The sequence below is a fragment of the Fukomys damarensis genome, unplaced genomic scaffold, assembly GCF_012274545.1.
Source record: "Fukomys damarensis isolate Sample0158 unplaced genomic scaffold, DMR_v1.0_HiC HiC_scaffold_16, whole genome shotgun sequence".
In the NCBI taxonomy this organism is placed as follows: Eukaryota; Metazoa; Chordata; class Mammalia; order Rodentia; family Bathyergidae; genus Fukomys; species Fukomys damarensis.
Genome location: NW_022900928.1, coordinates 118,490,954 through 118,512,965, shown reverse-complemented (window position 1 = coordinate 118,512,965; position 22,012 = coordinate 118,490,954). Strand labels below are relative to the sequence as shown.

General features: G+C 43.6%; 1 protein-coding gene across 3 annotated transcripts in view; it reads right to left on the bottom strand.

Moving 5' to 3' along the window:
• Stk36 (serine/threonine kinase 36) overlaps nt 1–21,985 on the bottom strand; it is a 25,291-nt gene extending 3,306 nt beyond the window's left edge. Inside the window, exons 1-25 of one of the 3 annotated variants that reach the window (XM_010611880.2) lie at nt 21,908–21,985; nt 21,263–21,437; nt 20,219–20,359; nt 20,033–20,110; nt 18,413–18,543; nt 17,531–17,780; nt 15,785–15,878; nt 15,327–15,496; nt 14,807–14,994; nt 14,201–14,291; nt 11,919–12,062; nt 9,013–9,192; nt 7,757–7,854; nt 7,174–7,279; nt 6,160–6,310; nt 5,850–5,977; nt 5,261–5,365; nt 4,669–4,767; nt 4,492–4,580; nt 4,047–4,110; nt 3,742–3,852; nt 1,833–1,907; nt 1,003–1,177; nt 605–752; nt 227–374 (exon numbers count right to left, since the gene is read on the bottom strand). In XM_010611880.2, coding sequence (XP_010610182.1) covers nt 227–374; nt 605–752; nt 1,003–1,177; nt 1,833–1,907; nt 3,742–3,852; nt 4,047–4,110; nt 4,492–4,580; nt 4,669–4,767; nt 5,261–5,365; nt 5,850–5,977; nt 6,160–6,310; nt 7,174–7,279; nt 7,757–7,854; nt 9,013–9,192; nt 11,919–12,062; nt 14,201–14,291; nt 14,807–14,994; nt 15,327–15,496; nt 15,785–15,878; nt 17,531–17,780; nt 18,413–18,543; nt 20,033–20,110; nt 20,219–20,359; nt 21,263–21,346 — 3,048 coding nt within the window. In that variant the 5' untranslated portion in view covers nt 21,347–21,437; nt 21,908–21,985. The remainder of the gene's footprint in view (nt 1–226; nt 375–604; nt 753–1,002; nt 1,178–1,832; nt 1,908–3,741; nt 3,853–4,046; nt 4,111–4,491; nt 4,581–4,668; nt 4,768–5,260; nt 5,366–5,849; nt 5,978–6,159; nt 6,311–7,173; nt 7,280–7,756; nt 7,855–9,012; nt 9,193–11,918; nt 12,063–14,200; nt 14,292–14,806; nt 14,995–15,326; nt 15,497–15,784; nt 15,879–17,530; nt 17,781–18,412; nt 18,544–20,032; nt 20,111–20,218; nt 20,360–21,262; nt 21,438–21,907) is intronic. The other 2 variants (XM_033764645.1, XM_010611881.2) reach the window with 2 other exon arrangements.
• Nucleotides 21,986–22,012: the final 27 nt, after the last annotated feature.

Sequence of the window (22,012 nt, the reverse complement as noted above, 5' to 3'; positions counted from 1 at the left end):
AAAAAAAAAAAAAAAAAAAAAAAAGAATCAAGTAGAATACTGATGGAAAAAGGAGATACTAGCCCAGCTTCAGCTGTGTGCTCTGCATACTGTCCCCACTCCACCTCTTAGATCAAGCCAGATGTTCCACTCTTACAGGGACCTAAGAGCCCTGGCACTGTTGAGAACTGAATTAGAGGACAAAGGACTTGACCATCTGCCCCCCTCCCTCCCACTTCCCACATACCTGCAGCAGGAGGGCTGCAACTTCTGCATCCCTGAGGTCAGCCAAGATTCCTACAAGGTGTTCAGCATCCACATCCAGGGAGAAGGGGAAGCAGAAGAGCTGGCAGACAGAGAGTGCTACAACAGGGAGAAACTCAGGCCCGTGAGGCCTAAGGAAGGGGATGGAGAAGAACAGACTTGGTCTTGTTCATCTACTGTTTCTGATGCTTCCCTTCCTTTCAAACTTCCTCAGAACTCTTCCCCACTCTCAGCAACTTCTCAGGTTTCCAGCCTAATCTTTACCTCATTTCTTGGTTTCATAACTCAAGCTGTCAGCTACTTCTTTCCTCCCACCCCACCCCAATCAATGCTGATTCATCTTCCTTCATCTCAGACTCACGCTTGGCTCAGGTGATACAGGAAGCTTGGGGAAAGTAGGTACTTCAAGGTGGACATGAGGATACTTCCACGCTCAGACAGGTGGCTCAGGCATAACGGGGGCTCTTGGGTGAAGGTGGCTATGGCCAGGCTCAGCAGGGCTGCCATGCCTAAAAATACCAAGAAGAAAAACCTAGTAAAGCAGGCAAGAGGTCCAGATACCTTGTTTCTCTGTGGTTCCCAGAGCTACCAAAAGTCCCTTCCCCATCCTTGAGCAGCTCCTTTGTAGATTCTGCCATCCTCTTCCAGGCAGTACCAACAGATGTCTCTCTGTGGGTTAACCTCATTCTAGGCTGCCTCCTTCTGAAGCAGGATCCATATACTGGCCCCCAAAAGGAGGCTATGCTAGTAGAAAGATACCCTGGGGTGAAATCAGTGTCCAGTCTGGCTCTGGGCTGGGTGGACTAGACAGTGACAGGTCCTCTTCCTGTGTAGACACTTTGTCAGGTAGCTTCAAGGCCATGGAGAAGCGGCGCCACAGAATGGTCCACATTTCTGAGCTAGCCACATCCCTGATCAGGGTGGCCTTCCCCTGCTGGAAACAAAATGAACAAGTAGTTGGGGAGGCAGAAGTCAGGAGCCCAAATGTCTAAATGCCGCTTTTTTTCTTTCTTTTTTTTTCCAGACAGAGTCTTTCCCTGTAGTTCAGGCTAGCCTTGAACATACTATGTGTGCTAGCCTGGCTTTGAACTTGCAGTGATCCTGAGTGCTGGGATCACAGTCATGTGCTACCACACTTGGAAAGTGCCTTTTTCATTCCTGTCCCTGACATATAAGGAAAGGGAGTCAAAGAAATAATTCTTCTGTTTTCCCACCTAGTATTTCCATGTTGTCTTATTTTCTTTTACCATATCTAAATTCCCTGAACCTCTCAAGACATGTTTGTACCTGCTGAAAACCACGGAATTGGCCTGTTGGAGTCAGCTCATGCCAAGGTTGAGTTGCACACAGGCCAATAAAAGAAAACTTAAAAAATATTTTTCAAAAGAAAAAAAATCCCAAATGAGGAATTTGCTTGTTTTGATGGTTTCCCTCAAAGGGTTCCTACTGAGGGCAAGTAGGGCAACAGCAATAAGGTTACTGCAGGCACAGCAAGCATAGGCCGTTCCTTCCTACTTAGTGTCTAGCAACTGCCCAAACTGCCCAATTCCTTCTCTTTTCCTCTCATCTATCTCAAGATGCACCTGTACCTCAGTGAGGAGCTGCAGCAGAAGGATGAGGAGGCCATCATAGAACCCACAGCTACCTGGTGGAGTCAGCCGGACCTGTTGGAGAGAGGCAAGAAGAATGCAGATCCCTGAGAAGAATGATGGCTGTGCACCCAACTCCTAGTCAGGTAGAAAAGTTCTTTCCTGGCCTAGCAAAGTGGGAAGAGTTGTTCTGGCCTCAGAAGTCTCAGTATCTGCCTATTCACTCAATGTATATCCTAAAGACATAATCTGGTAGCATAAGCAGTCAAGAAGAAATCATAATTAGGAAGATACTTGCTAAATAAGAGGCTAGGGGCACAGTTGAGAATGCCTAATCCCTGGGCCAGGGATTTAGCTCAGTGGTGCTGCCACCTGCACTGAAAGCACAAGGTCCTGAGTTCAATCCCCAGTACCAAGAAAAAAAAAAAGAAAAAAAGGAAAAAGAAAGAAAAGAAAATAAAGGGGGAAGAATGCCTAATACTGGCTTCTGGAGGTAGAAAACTGATGTATTGAAAAAATTTAAAGACAGTTTAGATAATGTGATGGTCAGAAGGGTGACCATTCCAAGAAGTCATAACATATATAAAGGCAGATAGGCACAAAAGACCACAGTCAATTTGGAAATGGCACCTCTGTTAGTATAGCAGAATTATAGAGCCCACAGGCAACAGATGAGCTCCAAGTAGCAGGCAACTAAGTCTGGGCTTTCTCCCAGAAGCAGTGGGTAGCCACAAGGACTTTATCCTAGAAGCAGTAGGAAGCCACTGATCATGATATAAGCTCCACATGGGCAATTTATATGTTTCTCTTACTCACTGCTGTAGACTTAGAGCCTGAAACAGTGTTGGGTAGTTAATACATATTTATGCATTCAATTATCATTGGTTGAGCAAATAACTGTACTTTCCTTTAAAAAAGCTCACTCTGTGGCAGTAATGAGAATAGAATAGAAAGGTGAGGGCTAAAAGGAGAGATCTTTACATAGACAAGCACCAGAGACTAGAAGAGAGAAGTCGTGTACATAAACTAAGGCAGGTTAGTAATGGTGCCATGGAGGGAAGAGGCCTGAGAAGCAACTAGAAGTTAGAATAAATGGGATCTGGGGGAATCATTTGGAGGTGAAATAATGGGGAAAAGGGAGTGGTCCCTGATTACTTCCAGGGTCTGGATATAGGCTCTTAGATAAATGTTAGTAGTATCACCAATGATACGACTTTTCTGAAGGTCAACTTCATCAAAGACAAGGAGATGAATCTTATTACATGCTGTGTCTATCTTCCACATTTGTTGTAGGATAACATATGAAAGAGTGCCTTATAAATTATAAAGAATCCACATATATATCACAATAATGTAAATATGAAGTATATTCTTTTTAAAGAATGAAACACATTATGAGTTCCAAAGGGACTAAAAAGGAAAAAGGGGAAGACTTAAGGGAGAAAGCAGAAAGAAGGCTGTAAGGCTAGGAAATGGACTGAATTCCTTCATAAGGTGCAGCGTATTACCCCTTCTCCATCCCAGTTAAGAAAAAAAAGTTGGAAAAGTAAAGTGGATTCTGTAGTAGGAGGAGAGGAGATAAGTATCAGAAGGATTTTAACCACAAGACAGACTGAAGCGGGTAGGGAAAGCTAACACCTCAGAGAACTTTGATCAGTCTTCTGTCCTCTGTTCGCTCCCTACCTCCCTCCTTCAAGACCCTGCATAAGAAATCTGAAGTTCTGCTCAGTCTGAGCTCAGAGGGGCCTAATATCTAGGGGCAAAAGACTAGGAGAGGAAACAGTTCTTGAATCCTTTTCCATTCCTTATTCTTCTCCAGGCTTGCTAGCAGTTCAGTCTTTTCCCTAGAATGCAGTTCTAGTATTTGACTCAGAGAAAACATGTCTGTGCCTTCCCCGGTAGGCCTCACCTCTGCAGGGGCAGACAGGGCATGTGTGGCTGCAGCGATCCACTCTCTGGGCTGGAGGTCAAAGGTCACCCCTTGCTGACCAAGCTGTCCCAACAAACAGGCTGCTGCACTCTGTCGGGGGCAGTGGAGGAGAAAGCCCAACAGAATCTGAATGGTGCTCAGGACAGGGAGAGAAGGTCCATGTCTCTGACCTGCTCCAGAAAAATGTCTCCACAAGCAGCTTCAAATGGGAATGTGACTGCCCCACTCCCAAAAGGGATGGATGATGGGGGTAAAAGGAAGAAGAGGGAAGACCGAAAACTCACCACAAGAGAGACGATGTGTGAGTGGGTAAAGAGGGAAGCAACCTCGCTGCCCAGCTTCTCCATTCTAGAATAAGGAGATACATCGAGGGATGCAGCGCATTAAAGGAGGCTGGTATGGGCCTGGGATTTAGCTCAGTGGTTCTCGCCGCCTGCCTTGCAAGCGCAACGTCCCGAGTTCAATCCCAGTACCAAAAACAAACAGACAAACAAAAAACCCTATAAAGGATGCTGGTAAATGGCTCTCCCTCTCCCTCGACTGTGCTCTTCACCTAGGCTGCATGTCCATCTCCACGGACCCAAGTTGATGGGAGTCCAGGTCTGCTCTTTGTAAAGAAACCCTCCCTCTCTAGTTCCCTCCTATGCAGTGGCTAAAGGATGCTACTCCCCATACTGTGTCCAGATTAGGAATATGGGGGAAGACTTTAGTAGAGTCTTTATGACTCACCTGGAAGGCAGATCTTGGAGCCGAAAGACAAGAAGGGAGAGGAGGTAGAGCGCCACTTCAGTGGACTCTTCCCAATCCACTACTTTCACCTACAAAGGAACTTAGCTATCAGAACAAACAACCTCTAGCTAAGTTGGTAGGGCTGCCGTGAGGTGCCCACTTGTGTTACTGGCTTACCTTGCCCTGGACAAGAATCAACAGTGACTCCAAGGCCAGGGACTCTTGCCCTAGAAGATGGCATAGGCGCTCACTGACATGGCAACAAGAGTAGAGAACCTAGGGGAGCAGGAAGGAATCTGTCAAGTGCAGAGCAGGATGGAGGGACTCAGCTGAAAAGCAGGTGAATCACTCAATGGCGCTAGTGCCCACTCCTGGGAGTGTGAGCAACTCCTGCCCCTTACTTGAGATAGTGAGACAGGGACATTTCTCAGTTCCGGTGAAGAATGGTTAACGTGGAGACACCTGAGTTAATCAGAGTTAAAAGCAAAATGGAGTCCTCAAAAGGATATTCTTTCTCTCGGACAGGGTCTTGCTACATAGTTCAGACTGGCTTTGAACTCACTGTGTAGCCCAGGCTGGCCTGGAACTCATGGTGATCCTCCTGCCTTAGCCTCTCAAGTCCTGAGATTACAGGTATGCCAGCACGCCTGACTCTCTAAGGGATTCTTAAATTTCTGTGTCTGTCTATCTACCTCTCTGTCCTAGGAGTTGAGAAAGAAAAAAAGCCAGCCAGCCAGTCAGCCAAGATTCTGGGAGTTGTGGGAAGTACCTTAAGAAGGTGCAGGCATAGGAAGGGATGTTGCAGGCCTGAGATGAGGGATGGCCTGAGCTGGCTGCTGTCTTCAGTCAACTGATTTGCCAAATGGCAAGAGACCTATGTAGACAAACACAAGAGATTTAATCTGATCCCTTTATTCCAGACTTATTCCTCACACATCTCCAGGTGACCAAGACTCTCAATTCCTTGCTGGTCTCTCTTCTCAGGGTCACCAGGAAGCTCATACCCATTCTATTTCCAGTATTCATGGCCAAAGAAGAAGTAAAAGTAATGGCCTAGGTTGGCCCCTGTGCACGCAGGTACTGGAGGCAATGTTACTGGGCAAAAGGAAAACTGAATCCTGAGCCTTTCCAATCAGCAGTCCTGCCACCTGCGTAGCTTATCATTGAGCCTTTTCCCAATTCTGGCTACGTCATATTGTACAAGTGTCTTAAGCCCAAGCTGGCAGCATATGTTTCTGGAACTGCTGTATAAGAAGAGGCATAAAAGTTTGTTTTTCTGTCCCTCTGAGAAACTGGGGACAGCCTCTCCAATTCTGCTGGGAAGCAGGAAAAAAGGAGCAAGAAGTTGCAGCTCAGACCTGCTCCTTGGCATCCCAGCAGCTGGGCAGCCCCACAGGAGCAGTGCATATGGCTGCCAGGGCGCAGGAAATGGCTCCAGGCAGATCCTCATTCTGGTCTTGCAGTGCTTGACTCATGCGTGGGGTTCCTATGGAGAAAACAGAGAATGCAGGTGAGGTCAGGCTGTTTCAGGTCTCCATTCTGTTTCAGTTCAGGGATTTATCGAGTACTCACTATGTCCCAGGCACTGTTCTAGGTGATGGATCAGAGCGGGAAGATCAGAGCAGACCCATACAACAAAGACATCAAGAGAATCTTCCCACTTCTCACCTGGAGGTGGGTGGAAGGGAATCTGTGGAACTGTCAAGCCATGAAGGAGCCCATCCAACACTGCATGCTGTGTGGTCAACAGGCTGGTGTAAAAGGCTTTGGAGATGGCCCGGCTGTTTCCATCCATGGCTTCACAAAGGACAACAAAGCACTAAAGGAGACAAGGGTAGAGGCAGCATCAGAGCATCAGAAGACTGACTGAGTTTAGTGTTAAGAACTAAGACTATTCTGAGGTGCTCGGAATACAGGATTTTGGGCACATTTGTAATCCCAGGTACTTGGAAAGCTGAGGTCAGAGGCCAGCCTGCACAACTTAGTAAAATCCCATCTCAAAATAAAAAGGACCAGGGATACAGTTCAGTGGTAGAGTACTTGCCTAGCATGTATGAGTCCTCAGGGTCAATCCTCAGTAAAATGGAGGAGGAAGAGAAGGAGGAGGAGAAGAAAATGGGGCAGCTGTCTAATTCTAACCATTCTTTGCACACACACACACAGCTGTCTAAGAATTCTTTACACACACACACACACACACACACAGTGAATTGTAACTACAATGTCTTCATGTTTTCAGGACAAGAATTTCAGTGTCATTTTTTCTTTCCTCTCTTCTTCCTCTATTTCTTCCTCCTCCTTCTTCCCTTCCCTCCCCTCCCCTCCCCTCCTTTCCTCTGTCTCTCTCTCTCCCTCTCTCCCTCTCCACCCCCCATATGTCACACAGTGGGAATTCAAAAATGTTTGCTGTAATAATTTGTTTTTTGTTCTGTTTTTGGTTTTTTGAGACAGGGTCTCACTATGTAGTTGAGGCTGACCTGGAACTCACTATATAGCCCAGGCTGGTCTCGAACTCACAGTGATCCTCCTGTCTCAGCCTCCCAAGAACTGGGATTACAGGCATGCGCCACCATGCCCGGCTGCTGTAATAATTTGATCTGATCAATTATGGTTGTAAGAAAGGGATGGGAGAACAAACAGAAATATAGGAGAGACAAAAATCTGGAGGTGGGAGTAGACTACCATAAGGCTGTCCCTTTGCAATGTATGCTCAGAGTTGTCTGGTTGAGCCAGGAGTTTCCCCAACAGGTCCAGAAAGAGGTTGGCAGACTCCTGAAACACCTGTAGGCTGGGAAAAAAAAATGAGCCCATAGTTTCTTCTCGTTAATCTGCTAAAAGCCCAGAATGGGTCAATACTGGGAAGGTAGGATAATCTCTGCCAAGGAATACATCAAAATGCTCCCTTAATTCTTTCCTACTACACACACACACACACACACACACACACACACACACACACACACACGGTTTCACACACCCTCCAAGCCCCATCTCTGCCATTTTCTCTAGATTATTCACATCTTGACCCTTTTATTTAGAGTCACAGTGACTCCTGACTCTTTGAACCTGAAGGTCTTTGGATAAATCTAGAGATGTCTCAAGGTTCCTAAGAACCAGGTGAATTCTGAGGGCGATTCAGCTGATCTCTATCCCTGTCATACATCACAACTTCTCTTAACTTGGTTTCTTCCAATAAAGAAGGAAAGAACTGGGGTAGGAACTAAAGTCAAACTGGTCAATAAAACAAAAGCTTCTCTGATCCCACCTGTCACCTGTCTGGTTCCTCTCCAGATTGAAGGTGCAGGCAAAGTAGGCCTGAATCACAGCCACCAGGTCCCGCAAGAAGGCCCCATACCAAGGTTGCTGCCAGAAAAGAGAAAAGAGAGACAGTAAGGGCAATGTGGATGATGGAGAACAGAAAAAATAGTTTAAAAAAATATATATATACAGAGATCTAGTCAAGCTGAGTAAACAGAAAAGGACAGTAGGAAAAGAAGTATGGGCAGAGAGTTAAGAGGTGACAATGCGTCAGCCAATGGGTTATAAATAGCCAGTAAATATGTGTTGTTTGCTTTTGGGTTTTTAAAAAATATATCATAAAACTATATATTATTTTAATTTTTTTTTAATTTAGCTTGTCATGTTTGTCCAGAACAAGACTGTGAAATGTAGAAAGTTCTATTTTTCAAAAAAGTATTCTTGCCAGGCGTGGTGGTGCACACCTGTAATCCCAGCACTTGGGAGGCTGAGGCAGGAGGATCACTGTGAGTTCAAGACCAGCCTGGGCTAGGTAGTGATTTCCAGATCAGTCTCAACTACATAGTGAGACCCTGTCTCAAAAAACCCAAAAACCAAAAATAAACACTATTCTTAAAAATTTCTTAAAGTCACCAAGATTTTTTAAAAAATCACCCAAGATTAATACTCATCAGCAGAGTGCAGCATTCCAGCTGCCTTAGCCTAGGTCCCATGAACTGTCAATCTGGGGTGGTCTCCCCCTCCTCTCAGCTCGGCTTTGGCAGGACACAGCATGAGGATGTAGATTTAGCCCCAAATACACAGAGTTTCAATCCTAGTTTTCATTGTCTATCTGACCATTTATATAACAACTGTGTAAGGAGTTAATTTCTGAACTTCAGTATCCTGCTATGTCAAGTCAATAAGACCTATGATCCAACAGTCTAAAGCAAAATATTCTAAATATTGGGAAATTATACACAGAAATCTGGATTTCTACCTTTTTGTGGAAAACTGGAAGATCCAGCATACAGGCCCAAATTTCCACAAGGCCACAATGGGCTAGAGCCAACAAGAGCAGGTAAGTGATCTCTAGTTTCTCATATTCCAACCACTGCTCATATACTAACACACATAGTCTATTTCACTGACTGACACCACCTGTCTTGCCCCAGAAAGATTAAAGGAAAGAAAATAAAAGGATGTCGGGTCCAGTTTGAGGAAGAGAAGCCCAAGGAAAAGGACCTTGTAACAATCTTCAGAATCTCCCAACCTGGCACCTACTTGCTGGATAGTGTTGCTCTCCTGGCTGTGCCTGAGTAGGCTGAGTGGTAGCCCCGGCAGCCCTGCCTCCCGGCAGAAGGAATACAAAGGAACAGAGTCTCTGCAGCTGGACAGAAGACTGCTCAGGACCCGGAATGCAGGAAGGATGTGGGTAGTGCCTTCTAGGACACCTTTCAGGATCTGGGTGACAGATAGAAGAGAGTTATTGGTATTATCACAGGTAAAGGAAGGAGAACTACAGACACCAAACATCCTCAAGATTTCAGCAAAGCAGACCAAATGTTTGCATTCCTTCCTGTGGGAATCTAAAACCCAGGGAAGAAGAGCAAAGAAACAGAATTATAGCAGAGAAGACTACAGACACACAGGTCACCTGACACAATATCGGTGACCAAGGAGGCAGAGGAATGTAGTCATTCCTATCTGCTCCCTCCCTTCCTTCTCAGCCCTTACAACAATAACAACAACAACAACAACAACAACACACACACACACACACACACACACACACACACACCACGGTACCAGAGCTGGGCATCACGTCTGTATTCCCAGCTACTCAAGGGACTGAGGCAGAGGACTGTACAGCTCAAAGCCAGCCTCAACGACTTAGCATCTTAATGAGATTTTGTTTCAAAGTGAAAAGTAAAGGGCCAGGGATTTAGCCTCCCAGGTGCAAGGACCCAAGTTCAATCCCTGCTACCAAAAATAAATAAATAAAAGTAAAAAGTAAAAATGTAGCAAAGACCTTGGGTTCAATCCCTCAGTATGGCAAAAAACAAAACAAAACAAAAAAAAGACAAAAAACTCAACTTTAAAAATGAGCACAAGATTTCCATAGATATTTCACCAAACATAATAAATGACCAAAAAGCCCATGAAAAGATGTTTAATATTCATCACTAGCATAATACAAATTAAAACAATGAGATACTATTTCATACTTACTAGAATGGTAACTATCATAAGGTCAGAAGAGAGTAAATGTTGGCAAGGATGTGAATAAACCAGGACTCCCATATATTTCTTGCTGGTAGGAATGTATGATGGATGGTATAGCCACTTTGGAAAATAACTGAGTAGATTTTTATTTTTATTATTTTTTAAAAATGTATTTATTTATTTTGGTACCAGGGATTGAACTTGGGACCTTGTGCTTGCGAGGCAGCTGGAGGAACAGAGTAGATTTTTAAATACAAATTTGTTAAATACAAATTTACCAACTTGGCATTTCCACTCCTAGGTATCTAGCCATTAAAGGCTGACATGCCTATACACAGACTTGCTTGTGAATGTGGAAGGATCATTATTCATAGAAACCAAAACTGGAAACAACCCAATATCTATCAGTTGTTGAATACATAAAATGTTATCTATCCAATCAATGGAATACTAATCGTAATAAAAAGAAATGAAAGGAGTTGGGCATAGCTTAGCAGTACAGTGTTTGCCTCCCAATCATGCGAGGACCTAAGTTCAAGTCCCAGCACCTGGTGTGTGTGTGTGTGTGTGTGTGTGTGTGTGTGTGTGTGTGTGTGTGTGTGTGGAAAACTGGTACATGTAACATCTGAAGAAATCTCAAAAAACATGCTACATGAATGATGCTAGTCATAATGACTATACATTATACAATATCAATTATATGAAAGATCCAGAAAAGGTAAATCTCTGAGACAGTAAGTAGATTTGTGGTTACCTAGGACTGGGAAAAGTGATTAATGGGATATAGATACAAGGGCTTCTACAGAGAGTAAAGAAAATGTTTTAGCTTTACACTATGATTCAAAACTTGGCAAATTATTAAAAATCACTGGCCATATGCAAGTCAGTGAATTATGTGGCACATAAACTATATCTCAATAAGTTATTTTTTTTAAATTTTAAAGAACAGGAAATAAATACAATAAATAAATTGCAATAATAAATAAATAAAATAAATAAATTATAATAAATAAATTGCTGAGTTCTTAAGAGGGAAGAACACTGTTTCAGATGCAAAGAAAGGATTTGGAAAAGGGGAAACCTAACTTTTCTACTTGACTCTTTTTTTTGGTACCAGGGATCAAACTTGGGACCTTGTGCTTGAGAGACAGGCACTTGCCAAGAAAACCTAACTTTGGCAGGGGGGTGGTACCAGGGATCAAACTCAGGACCTTGCACTTGTGAGGCTGGCAGTGGAACCACTGAGCTAAATCCCCAGCCCAGAAAACCTAACTTTTAATGGTAAATAAGCAAAATGTTATCCCACCAAAAACAACTTCATTCTTCTCAGTAATATGCCTATAAAATATTACATACTCAATTGTTACATTTTTTAGCAGTAAAATTTTTGTGGAAATGTATTTTCCTTCAATTTTATAAGTAGTTACATAAAACACTCAACTTTTCCCTCTTAGCTCACAATTCCTAAAATATTTACAATCAGAAAAAGTTTGTTGATCCTGTTTTAGATAGATATTTTTCCTTATAAAGAGAAAACTGAGCCGGGGATTTAGCTCAGTGGCACTGTACCTGCCTCACAATCTCAAAGTCCTGAGTTCAATCCCCAGTACCAAAAAAGAAAACAACAAAGAGAAAACTGAAGCCTGTTCTTTGTATGTTACTAGATTATTAGGAGATTAGTAAGACTCTAACTAAGCAAATTCACTGAAAGTACTGAGGAGCCAAACTTTATGTTAGTGAATGTTTTTTGTTTTTTTGGAGACAGGGTCTTGCTTAGTAGTTCAGTCTTGCCTTGAATTCACTATGTAGATTAGGCTGGCCTTGAACTTGTGGGAATCCTCCTGTCTCAGGCTCCGGAGTGCTGGGACTACCGGGGTGCACCACTCTGCCCACCTTAGTGAATGTGTTTTAATACTTCGTCTCTGCAGTCCTGAATGCCACTCACAGAACCTTCTTCCCATTACCTGCCCTGCAGCCTCATGAAGCTGACTCTGGATGCACTGGCAGAAGTCAGGATTGCACAGCAGGGTGAGAGGGGCTTTCAGCTGAACAGGAACAGGCTCAGTGGTTTCCAGTAGGCGCTGCCATTCACTATCACTGTCTGGCTCCTAAGGCACAGTGGAGGAAGTAGGAAAATACAGGTCAAGAGGAACCTGCAAGTCTCAGGATCACAGCTCCCAACCTGGGGTTAGAAAGCCAGGGATTCATGAAGTGACTACGAACAATGCAGGTGTGCATCTTAGATCACCAGGCAAAAAAACACACTGGTAGTACAGAGGTCCTGGAGCACAGAGATACCCAGAAAATGTCCATCATAATGTGGTTGCTGTAATAACAAAAAAAGGGAAGCATCCTAAAGTCAGTTGGTCAGGGAATAATAAACCAAATCCATCCCTAATAGGAAATAATATGAGGTTATTAAAGATATTGCAGTATCAAGGATGCATCACTTATATGGTATTCCTACCAAAACTGCATCACCTAAATCTAATAACAAGGAAACATCAATCTGAAGAACAGGGCTTATGTACCGCTCAGGTTTGGACGTGGTCTATATGTTTCTCCAAAGGTTGATGTGCTGGAGGCTGGTCACCATGAAGAAGTACTGGGAGACAGTGCAACCTTTTAGAGGTGGGGCTTAGTAGGTCAGAGGGGGCCAACCTCTGGAAGGGAAGACGGATTTCACTTTTTCTTCTTTATTATGTTACTGGGGATTGAATTGAGGGTAGCACTCTACCGCTGAGCTATACATCCAGTTTGGGATTAGGCTGTTATAAAGCCCTAAGACTGGCCCTACCTACTTTCTCTGGCTTCTTATTGTGAAATCCTTCTTCCCACCCACAACCCTCACTGTTTTCCGTCAGCTTTGTTTTGTTGTTGTTGTTGTTGTTGTTGTTTGGTACCAGGGATCGAACTCAGGTCCTTGCGCTTACAAGAGTTGCCAGAACCACTGAGCTAAATCTCCAGCCCTACCCTCACTGTCTTGACATCCTCAGCAATAAGGTCCTCACCGGAGCCAAGCAAATGCCAATGCCTGACCCTCGAACCTATAAAACTATGAGCTAAATAAATAATTCTCTTTTTTCCCTTTTATTTTTTATTTTTTAAGTAATTATTTTGATATTTAAGATTGAACCCAGGGCTCTGCATTGAGTTAAATCCCCAGGCTTTTTTTAAAATTTTGAGACATGGTCTCACTAAGTTGCCCAGGTTGGGCTCAAATTTGTAATCCTTCTGCCTCAGGCTTGCAGAGCACTAGAATTATAGGCATGCACCTCAACATCTCACTTTCTCTTTTCTTTATAAAGTTAACCAGCCTCATATATTTAGCTATCATAATAAAAAATGGACTAATACACATATCTCAAAACTGTTAGTCACAAAATGCGAAAAAGATGGGCATACTGACATATAACCTGTAATCCCAGCACTCAGGAGGCTGATGCAGGAGGGTTATTGAGAACTCAAGGCCAGCCTGGGCTACAAAAGTGAGATCCTGTCTCAAAAAAAAAAAAATTTACCCAGTCTCAGGTATTCTGCTTTGGCACCACAAAATGGACCACAAGGACAGTATGTAGGAATTGTATGTAGGAACTGAAGGGTAATAGGAATTATTCTTTAAGATGAACTATTTCAAAATAAAAAGTTACAATCTTAAACATAAAAGATTGAGGGAGAACTATATGCTCTGATACAGGAAAAGCCCTGAAATAGATCATATGGTAAAAGAGGAATGATGTAAAACAATACATACAGGATGAACTCAGTAATGTAAAAACAAACAATAGATTTCCTTTTGTGCAGATACATGTGTGGAAAAGTAAAGGAAGTCTGGAAGGAGCCACCCCTTCAGGTAGTAATAGAAGCCACTTCTGGAACTGCAATACAGCTCAAAGAAGACTTTCTTTTTTTTTTTAAATATAGGGTCTTACTATGTTGCCCAAGCTGACCTCAAACTGCTAGGCTCAAGCCATCTTTCTGCTTCAGACTTCTGGGTACTGGCAACTACAGGCATGCACCACTATACCTAACTCGGGACCTCCATTTTCACCTATGAATTCTAATTTTTCAGAATTATGTGTTCAGATATCATGCAATTAAAACTATGAAATGATAATAAAGTGCTTTTTTGACACAATGGGAACTCATACTTAGAGCTAACTTAGAGCATCCCTGTCCTAGGAAAACATTTCGCTAGACCCAACATCCTAAGGCAGGGAAAGCCCAGAAGAACCCCAGGACTCACCTCATCTTCTCCATCTGTGCTCTTCTGGCTCATTACCTCTGGCCCCAGTTCCGGGAATGCTTGTTCACAGTCTGGGGTAATACGATTTTCCCTGCCAGCAGAAGCCAGGGAATAGGATGAATTCTAGAATGATGAGGCTTTGAGTAGATTAACTTGTGCCATCGCTACCACCACCACCTCCAGCCCAGGAAAAGAATGAGGAACAAGACATACAGGCAGGTAGAGGAAATTCCCTTTTGGTAATGGGATATGGGATATAGCCAGGATAGTGTATGTTGGTATCCATGCAAGTATCCTTAATTGCTTTCCCACATTGCACCTTTTTTTCAAGTCTACTTTATAGTTTTCATCTGTTCCTTTTAACTCAATCTTTCCTTTTGGATGTATATGATTATTCCCTTTCAAAGAGTAATTGACACACAAAAAAAGATAAAGTCCTCAAGTTTCCCAAGTGAATTAAGTAAGAGCCCAGGACTCAAATCCCCAAGGCCCTGTCTATTTAGGCAATAGCCAGTGAAAGGATCATGTCATATGTGCAGTGGCTAGAGCCAAAGATCTGTGAGACACCTTCCCCCCAACAGAGACCCCTAGCTATACCCTCCTCACCGAAGTGCAGAAGGGGCCTCTCCAGCCTGCCATTCAACACAACTGCTCTTCATTTCTGAGGCCAAGATCCCAGCCAACATACTTGATTTTTCAAGAGTGGCTCTTGGTTCCAGAATAGGGGCTGTGCTAGGGGTCATCTTGTTGGTCTTATCTTCCTGCTCAAGGGCAGGTCCTCTGTTCTGCTGTTTCTGTGGGAGGTGAGTAGGAGACACTGGATTAGAACTATTTGATTGCTGCTAGGTGTGGTAGTACACACCTGTGGTCCCAGCAACTTAGAAGGCTGAGGCAGGAGGATTGCCATGAGTTTGAGGCTAGCCTGGCTACACAGTGAGTTCAAGGCCAGTCTGAAATACATAGTAAGACCTTGTCTCAAAAACAAAAACCAAAAAAACCTATTTGGTTGTCGCAGGGCAGTATGGATTCTACTTGTGGTCCTTTTCCCATTAACTTTCCCATCCTTCTCTAACTCTCTTAATCACTAGCCTGGTCATGCTAACATAGTTTCCCATACCCCACACACCTTTGGCTTGGCCTCTTCTGCCATGTGTTTATAGGCCTGATGCAAGATTCGAGACTGATTGCCCTTGGGGGCCAGCCAATGGGCCTGTTCATCCTTTAGAACCTGAAGTTCTGCAGGCAGGCAACTGGTAAATGGAGCGGCCAAATCCAAGCCTACTGGTTCCGTTATTACTGCAGGGGAGGAAGCGGGGAAGATATGATTATTCCAGAGCTTTATCCACCATGTCCACTTAGCCAGGGATAACATTGTCTCAGTGCCTCCCAGGCTTCTGTGGAAGGAAGCCATTTAAACAAAGTGACAAAAAGGGAGCAAGAATGGCAAACATTAGGCTAAGAGCTAGGAACAAAGTTTAAGCTGGTAGGGGAAAGAAGATATGTTGGATTCAGATATTAAGGAATAAGGGTTTGATTGGAGAAAATACTGGAAGTGTCAGGGGCTTGGGAACTCTGATAACTCACTGGTGACACGACCAGCAATAAAGGGGTGATGCAAGAGGTCTGGCCAGGACAGACGCTTCTGGGGGTCCTTGGTGAGCAGCCCCTGCAGGAAGTTCTGTGGAGAGAAACAACACTCCATCAGCCCTCCTTCCTCTTCCCTCTAGGGTCTCTCTAACCTATCAGCAGAACTGGCAAATCAAGATTCCTGCATTTAGTCTTAGAGCACACTCGACTATACTCTGAAAAATCCTTTCCTTAGATCTCATTTTTCAGACAGACCACAGCCTCACCTCCTACAGAGACCCAATTCCTGTTGGTGGACATTCTGTGACCCCAAAAGTAAAAGCAGAAATCTCAAGGTCAATGGCTTTGTAAAAAAAGAGAGGAAAAAACCCAGAAGTCACCTTTGCGATCACCTTTAGAAACCAAACTTTCAATAGAGTCCCAAACTCTTCCCTCCCTTTCAAGGTTTCTTCATGGCTGTGTAGAAACAGATGCATCTGTTTAAAAACACACTCACACACTTAATAATGGTGTACATATGTGTTTGGAAACACTCAAGACCAGAAATCTTTTCAGCAAGTCTTCAGATGGTGGAGAGACTCTCTCTCAAAAGTGTACATCTGTTATAAGGTATCCTTGGGAAAATCTTCAATTGGGCATAAAACAAGAATAAAAGGTACCACTGAATTATGATCACTGTTCTAAAACAAGGGGATTTGTATAACTATGGCTCTTGCTGAAGATACCTGCAGATCGGCCCTAAAGAAGGATGAGAGTATCTGAACCAAGGATTTAGCTCAGTGGTGCCGCCACCTGCCTCATAAGTGCAAGGTCCTGAATTCAATCCCAGGGAAGAAGAAGAAAGAAGAAAGAAGAAGAATGAGTATCTTAAGCACACTTCCTCAAATTAAGGATTCTTTCTTTAGATTCTTTTTGATAATAATTTGCACCTAGCAGAATAGGTTGGGAAGAAATCCTTCCTTTTTCACATTAGACAAAGCAAAGAAAAGTTATATTAAGATTTTATTCTGGGAGAAGACTGGACTTAAATTCCATTGATGGACCATAATCTTGCCCTAGATAACAAATAAAAAAGAGAACAAGGGCCTGGGGATTTAGCTCAGTGGTGCTGCTGACTGCCTTGCAAGCACAAGGTCCCAAGTTCGATCCCTGGTACCAAAAAATAAATAAAATAAATTAAAAAGTGAAGAAACACTTTCCCTTTCATCCTTCCTATTTGCCAACTTGCTGAGACTTAGCTATGATGGCCAAGCACCACCTCTGTCATCTGCCCCTAATCACCAAGCCAGCCCTATCACTGGCCATTTTAATACCTGAAGGGCACTGAAAGTAGTGTGGACAACTTCAAGAAATATCATCTAGGTACTCTATCTGAGAAGAAATAAGCGGAACAGAAGACATATAAAAGGACCATTGTCTCTGATATCTTGAAATTACCTTTCCATTAGGATAAAACAGTGATGGCAAACCTTTCAGAGCTTACAATAATACAAACAGCCTACTGCACGTGCGCCATAGGTTTACTACCACTGTCACACAGCACAGCCTGCTTCAAACAAAGGCTACCATTCCCAAGTTCAGCAGACCCCAGAATACCCTCCTAGAATAAATCTCTGCAGGAGATTAGCAAGGCTGCTTGCAAAGTCTCGCCCCAGCTCTAGAAAGGGATTTTAGAAAAGAAAACAGAAGTCGAGGGAGACAGGTTTCCAATGTAAAAAGCACTCTTCCTTTCAATCTTATTACCTTGAAGCAGGGACTGATGGTGGAGGGCCAGCGTACAGGGTCCTTGAGAATGAGATTGACCAGTTGAAAGATGCTTGTGGTATAGAAGGGAGGGGTTCCCACAGCCAGCTCATACAGAATGCAGCCCACAGACCAGAGGTCTGCTGTGTGGTCGTATGGTCGCTCTTCCACTAGCTCTGGAGACATATAGAGTGGTGTACCTTTGATAGACGTCAGCACCATTGTATTAGTGCTCATAGCGCGGGCAAATCTGCAGCAGATGATCAGATGGAAATGAAAGGGAAAAGATATTCTGGACTTGGTCATTACTAGAAAGCTAAATATGATCATTATTATGGTGTATATCTAGATGTCCCCCAAAAGCCTCATGTACTCATAGGTGAACCTTCTGGGAGGTGACTGGATCTCAGGGGTGTGACGCTTATTAGCTAAATGTGATGCTGGGAGGTGAACCCTTGTTGGAGGAAGTGTGTCACTCAGGGAACGCGGCCTGAAAAGCTTTATTACCCCTCCTGCCTCCCTTGATTTCTGTTCTCCATTACTATGCCATGAGCAAACTCTACTCTGCCGTGCCCCTGTGCCATGAGCCCTGCCTTGGAGTCAGCATACTCTGGACTGAAATATCTACAAACTGTGAGCCAAAATAAAACTCTTTCCTTCCTTAGGTTGTGTCAGGTGTTGTGTGTCAGCAACAAGAAAGTAACTAAAACAGTCATTTCCTACCTGTCATTGTATGAGACAGCCCAAGCCAAAACAGGGAGAGATCATTTAGTTCCGAAAGACTTAGCAAAAAGGACAGTCTCCAGCTTCTAAAATGAGGCCCAAGTAAATCATGCATATAGTCTAGGGCTCCCTGCAAAACTGGAAGCTCAGAAACCTTACCCAAAGTCACAGAGCTTGATGCCACCACCTTTGGCAAGGAGGATGTTCTGAGGCTTCATATCTCGGTGTAGGATACGATGGGAATGCAAATAGTATAGGGCTGACACTAACTGGGCAGCAATGGCCTGAACCTAGGGGTGAGACAGATGGAAGGGAGAAAGAAAAGGTGTGTGAAAGGAGCCAGCTGACAAGCCCAAAGATTTCTAATACTACAGCTAAGGTGATCTTCCCTGTTCTTCCAGAGCTCAGAATGGTGCCTGCTAGCTGGGCATGATGGCACACGCTCATAATCCTGGCTCTTGGGAGGCTGAGGCCAGAGGATTCCTGTGAATTCGAGACTAGCCTGTGCTATATAATGGGTTCAAGGACAGCCTGAATTACACAGTGAGACCTTTTCTCAAAAACAAAACAAAACAACAACAACAAAAAAACGGTGCCTGGCACAGAGTAAACATTCAATACAAATTAGCTGTTACTAAACATGGGACTGGGGATTTGGCTCAGTGGATTTGGGAAGCTCAACAGCCCGAGTTTGATCCCCAGCACCAAAAATAAATAAATAATAAGACAAAATCCCCTTTCTCAAGAGAAGTAATTACATAAAATAAAATGATTATTTACAAATAGTGAAGAGAAGGAAAATCCTATAGTAATAAGGATTTCAGGGGGGTATTATCTATTAGACTTATTACAGAGAAATCTCTAGAATGAATGTGGCTGGAGACTATTCAAACTAAACCCACTGCTAATCAATATTTCCTGGTGGCGAATACTGCATGATCACAATTGTTATCCTTCATTGCCCTTTCTGGTACATATTGGCCCTTCTTCCTCAAAGATACTTTACAAAAATCACTATGACATTAACATTAGTCAACTATTTAAATACTTTATGTAAATTAACTCACTAGTCCCTGTAATAGCCTTATGAGATAGACATTAGAAATGGAATTTCTCCCGGGCGTGGTGGCGCACGCCTGTAGTCCCAGCACTTGGGAGGCTGAGGCAGGAGTATCGCTATGAGTTGGAGACCAGCCTGGGCTACATAGTGAGTTCCAGGTCAGTCTCAACTACCTAGTGAGACCCTGTCTCAAAAAAACAAAAAAACAAAAAAAAAAGAAAAAAGGAATGTAATTTCTGACCCGAGTTTGATCCCCGGTACCAAAACGAAATGGAATTTCAGCCCAGGATTTAGCTCAGTGGTTCTGCCACCTGCCTCACAAGTGCAAGGTCCTGAGTTCGATCTCCGGTACAAAAAAAAAAAAAAAAAAAAAAAAAAAAAAGAAATGGAATTTCATGGGCCGGGGATTTAGCTCAGTGTCACCACACCTGCCTCGCAAGCACAAGGCCCTGAGTTCGATCCCTGGTACAAAAAAAAAAAAAAATGGAATTTCAAATTCTAAACTAAACACAAAGATTAATTTGTCCAAGGGAAACCAAGCTTTGTACTCATATATTATAGCTCCAGTGTTTACATACTCTACTCTAATACCACATTGCCTCTATATATCCCCAAACTCTTGCATCCTCACCAGGAGTCTTCAAAAATGGAGACATTCAGGCTTATGGCCTGCCCTACCCATCCTCCACCTGGAGAGAGGTCAGAAATGGGAAGCATACCTGGTCTTCTGGAAGTTTTCCATCATCTTCCAGGATCTGAAAAAGCTCACCCTCAGCATAGTCTGTCACTACCACCACCTGCAGGGAGAAGGCAGTGATAAGAGACAGATTCATGCATTCTGAGGTTGGGAAATACCTGGGACCCTTGTGCTTGGGGGAAAGTGACCCCAAACCATCAAAGCACACCTCTTTGTCAGTTTCAAAGCTGTCAAGCATATGCACAATGTTGGGATGACGAAGACCCTGCATGATTTCAATCTCTCGTTGCAGATTCCTCAGCTCCTTCTCTGAGCGCCCCAATTTGGGGATGAACTTCAGGGCCACCACCTGTCAGTGGTGAAAGTGAAGAGTCAAAGTCTAACTGTAACTATGGAAAAGGCTAGAATTTCAAGCTTAACCACAGGATGCCGAAACAACTTTAAATAGTATGAGCAACTGTAATATATCTTCTAGTTTCCCATCTCTGCTTTCCTATGACATTTTAGTCTCCCTTGGTGTCCTCCCCTGCCTCCACCACTGCCCACCCCAGGAGGAAACAATATTTACCAAACAGATCCCTTTGCTGGATTTTTTTCTTTCCAGTATGAGGGACTGAATCCAGGACCTTCACACTAAGCCATATCTCCAGTTCTTTTTATTTTAATTTTTGGAGACAGGTACACATTAAATCACTAAGTTGCCCAATGTTGAACTTGGGATGCTCCTGCCATAACCTCCCACAGTACTGGGATTACTGGTATGTACCACTATGCCTGGCTTCCTCTGTTGGATCCTTACAGAGGTGTTCTGATCCAATCAAAAAACTCAAGATGAGATTGAGGGAAAAATAAGGAAAAATGAAGGGGAAAGAATAGAGTTCACTTGGTTTATCTCTTCCTGAATGGTGTGATAGACTAATAATAAGAATAGTATTTGTTATTTACAAATGTCAAGTATTGTACTAAGGTACTTAGTGTGACAAGATATTTAATTCTCAAACCCCATCAATCAGTTATTATCCCCTTTCTATTGATTAAGAAACTGAGACACAGAAAAGTAGTCCATAGTGCTAAGGCTGTAAATGGAGATAATTGGAAGTTGAACCCAAGTAAAACAACTTCAGAGCTCATACACTGTAAGAAGTCAGTGCCTTAGGAATACAGGTTGGTATAAATGCAACCCTCTGCTCCATTTTTCACTAGAACTGGGACACAGAATCCTGCTCAAAAGATATCCCTCTTTGTTCGCCACCTGAGCACTGTATTTTTTTCGACCCTTGTACACTCTCCCAAAAGAGCCTTCTCCAATCATCTCCAACACGTGGTACTTTTCCATGACAAAAGCTTCAGAATCTCTCAGAAAGAAGAAGGTAGAGATAGTGGTGAAGAGCTACACATCCGGGGACAGTTCCACGCATCTGAGAAGCCTGGTAAGGATACAGAAGGGTAAATGTTAGCAGCCTAAACTTTTTCGCAATAATCCAGGCCTCAAAAATATGGTAGGGTACTGTGGATGGAAAGATGACAAGATCTTTGAACAAAGAGACCCGCTCCTTGGAGTTACTTCCCTTTTTTCGATCTCCGGTCCACCCTCCCAACCAAGCCTTGAGCGCACAAGATAACTTGCTCCCCGCCCCCTTCAAACTAGCCTCGCCCAACTGCCCCTCCCCTTTTAGCCTCCTCCAAATTCCTGCCAATCTCAGCACCGCCGCACAGACCCCTCATTCTATAGCTTGGCCAGCCGGGAGTTCCTCTTTCAGCCAGTTTAGGAGCTCCAAACTGTTCAGGCCTAAGATACCTGCCTGGCCTCGCCTCTAGTCCCCTCTGGCTGCCTACATACTTTGCCTGACCTATCATTTTCATCCTTGACGCCGGTCTTTTAGGTTCCAATCCTTACCGGTTTTACTCGCTAGAACTGTCAAAAGTTCTGAGGAAAAAGGCTCTTAGAAGAGCCTTAGGAGAGACGAGGACCGCCCATAGACACTTCCCAGGTCACTATAAG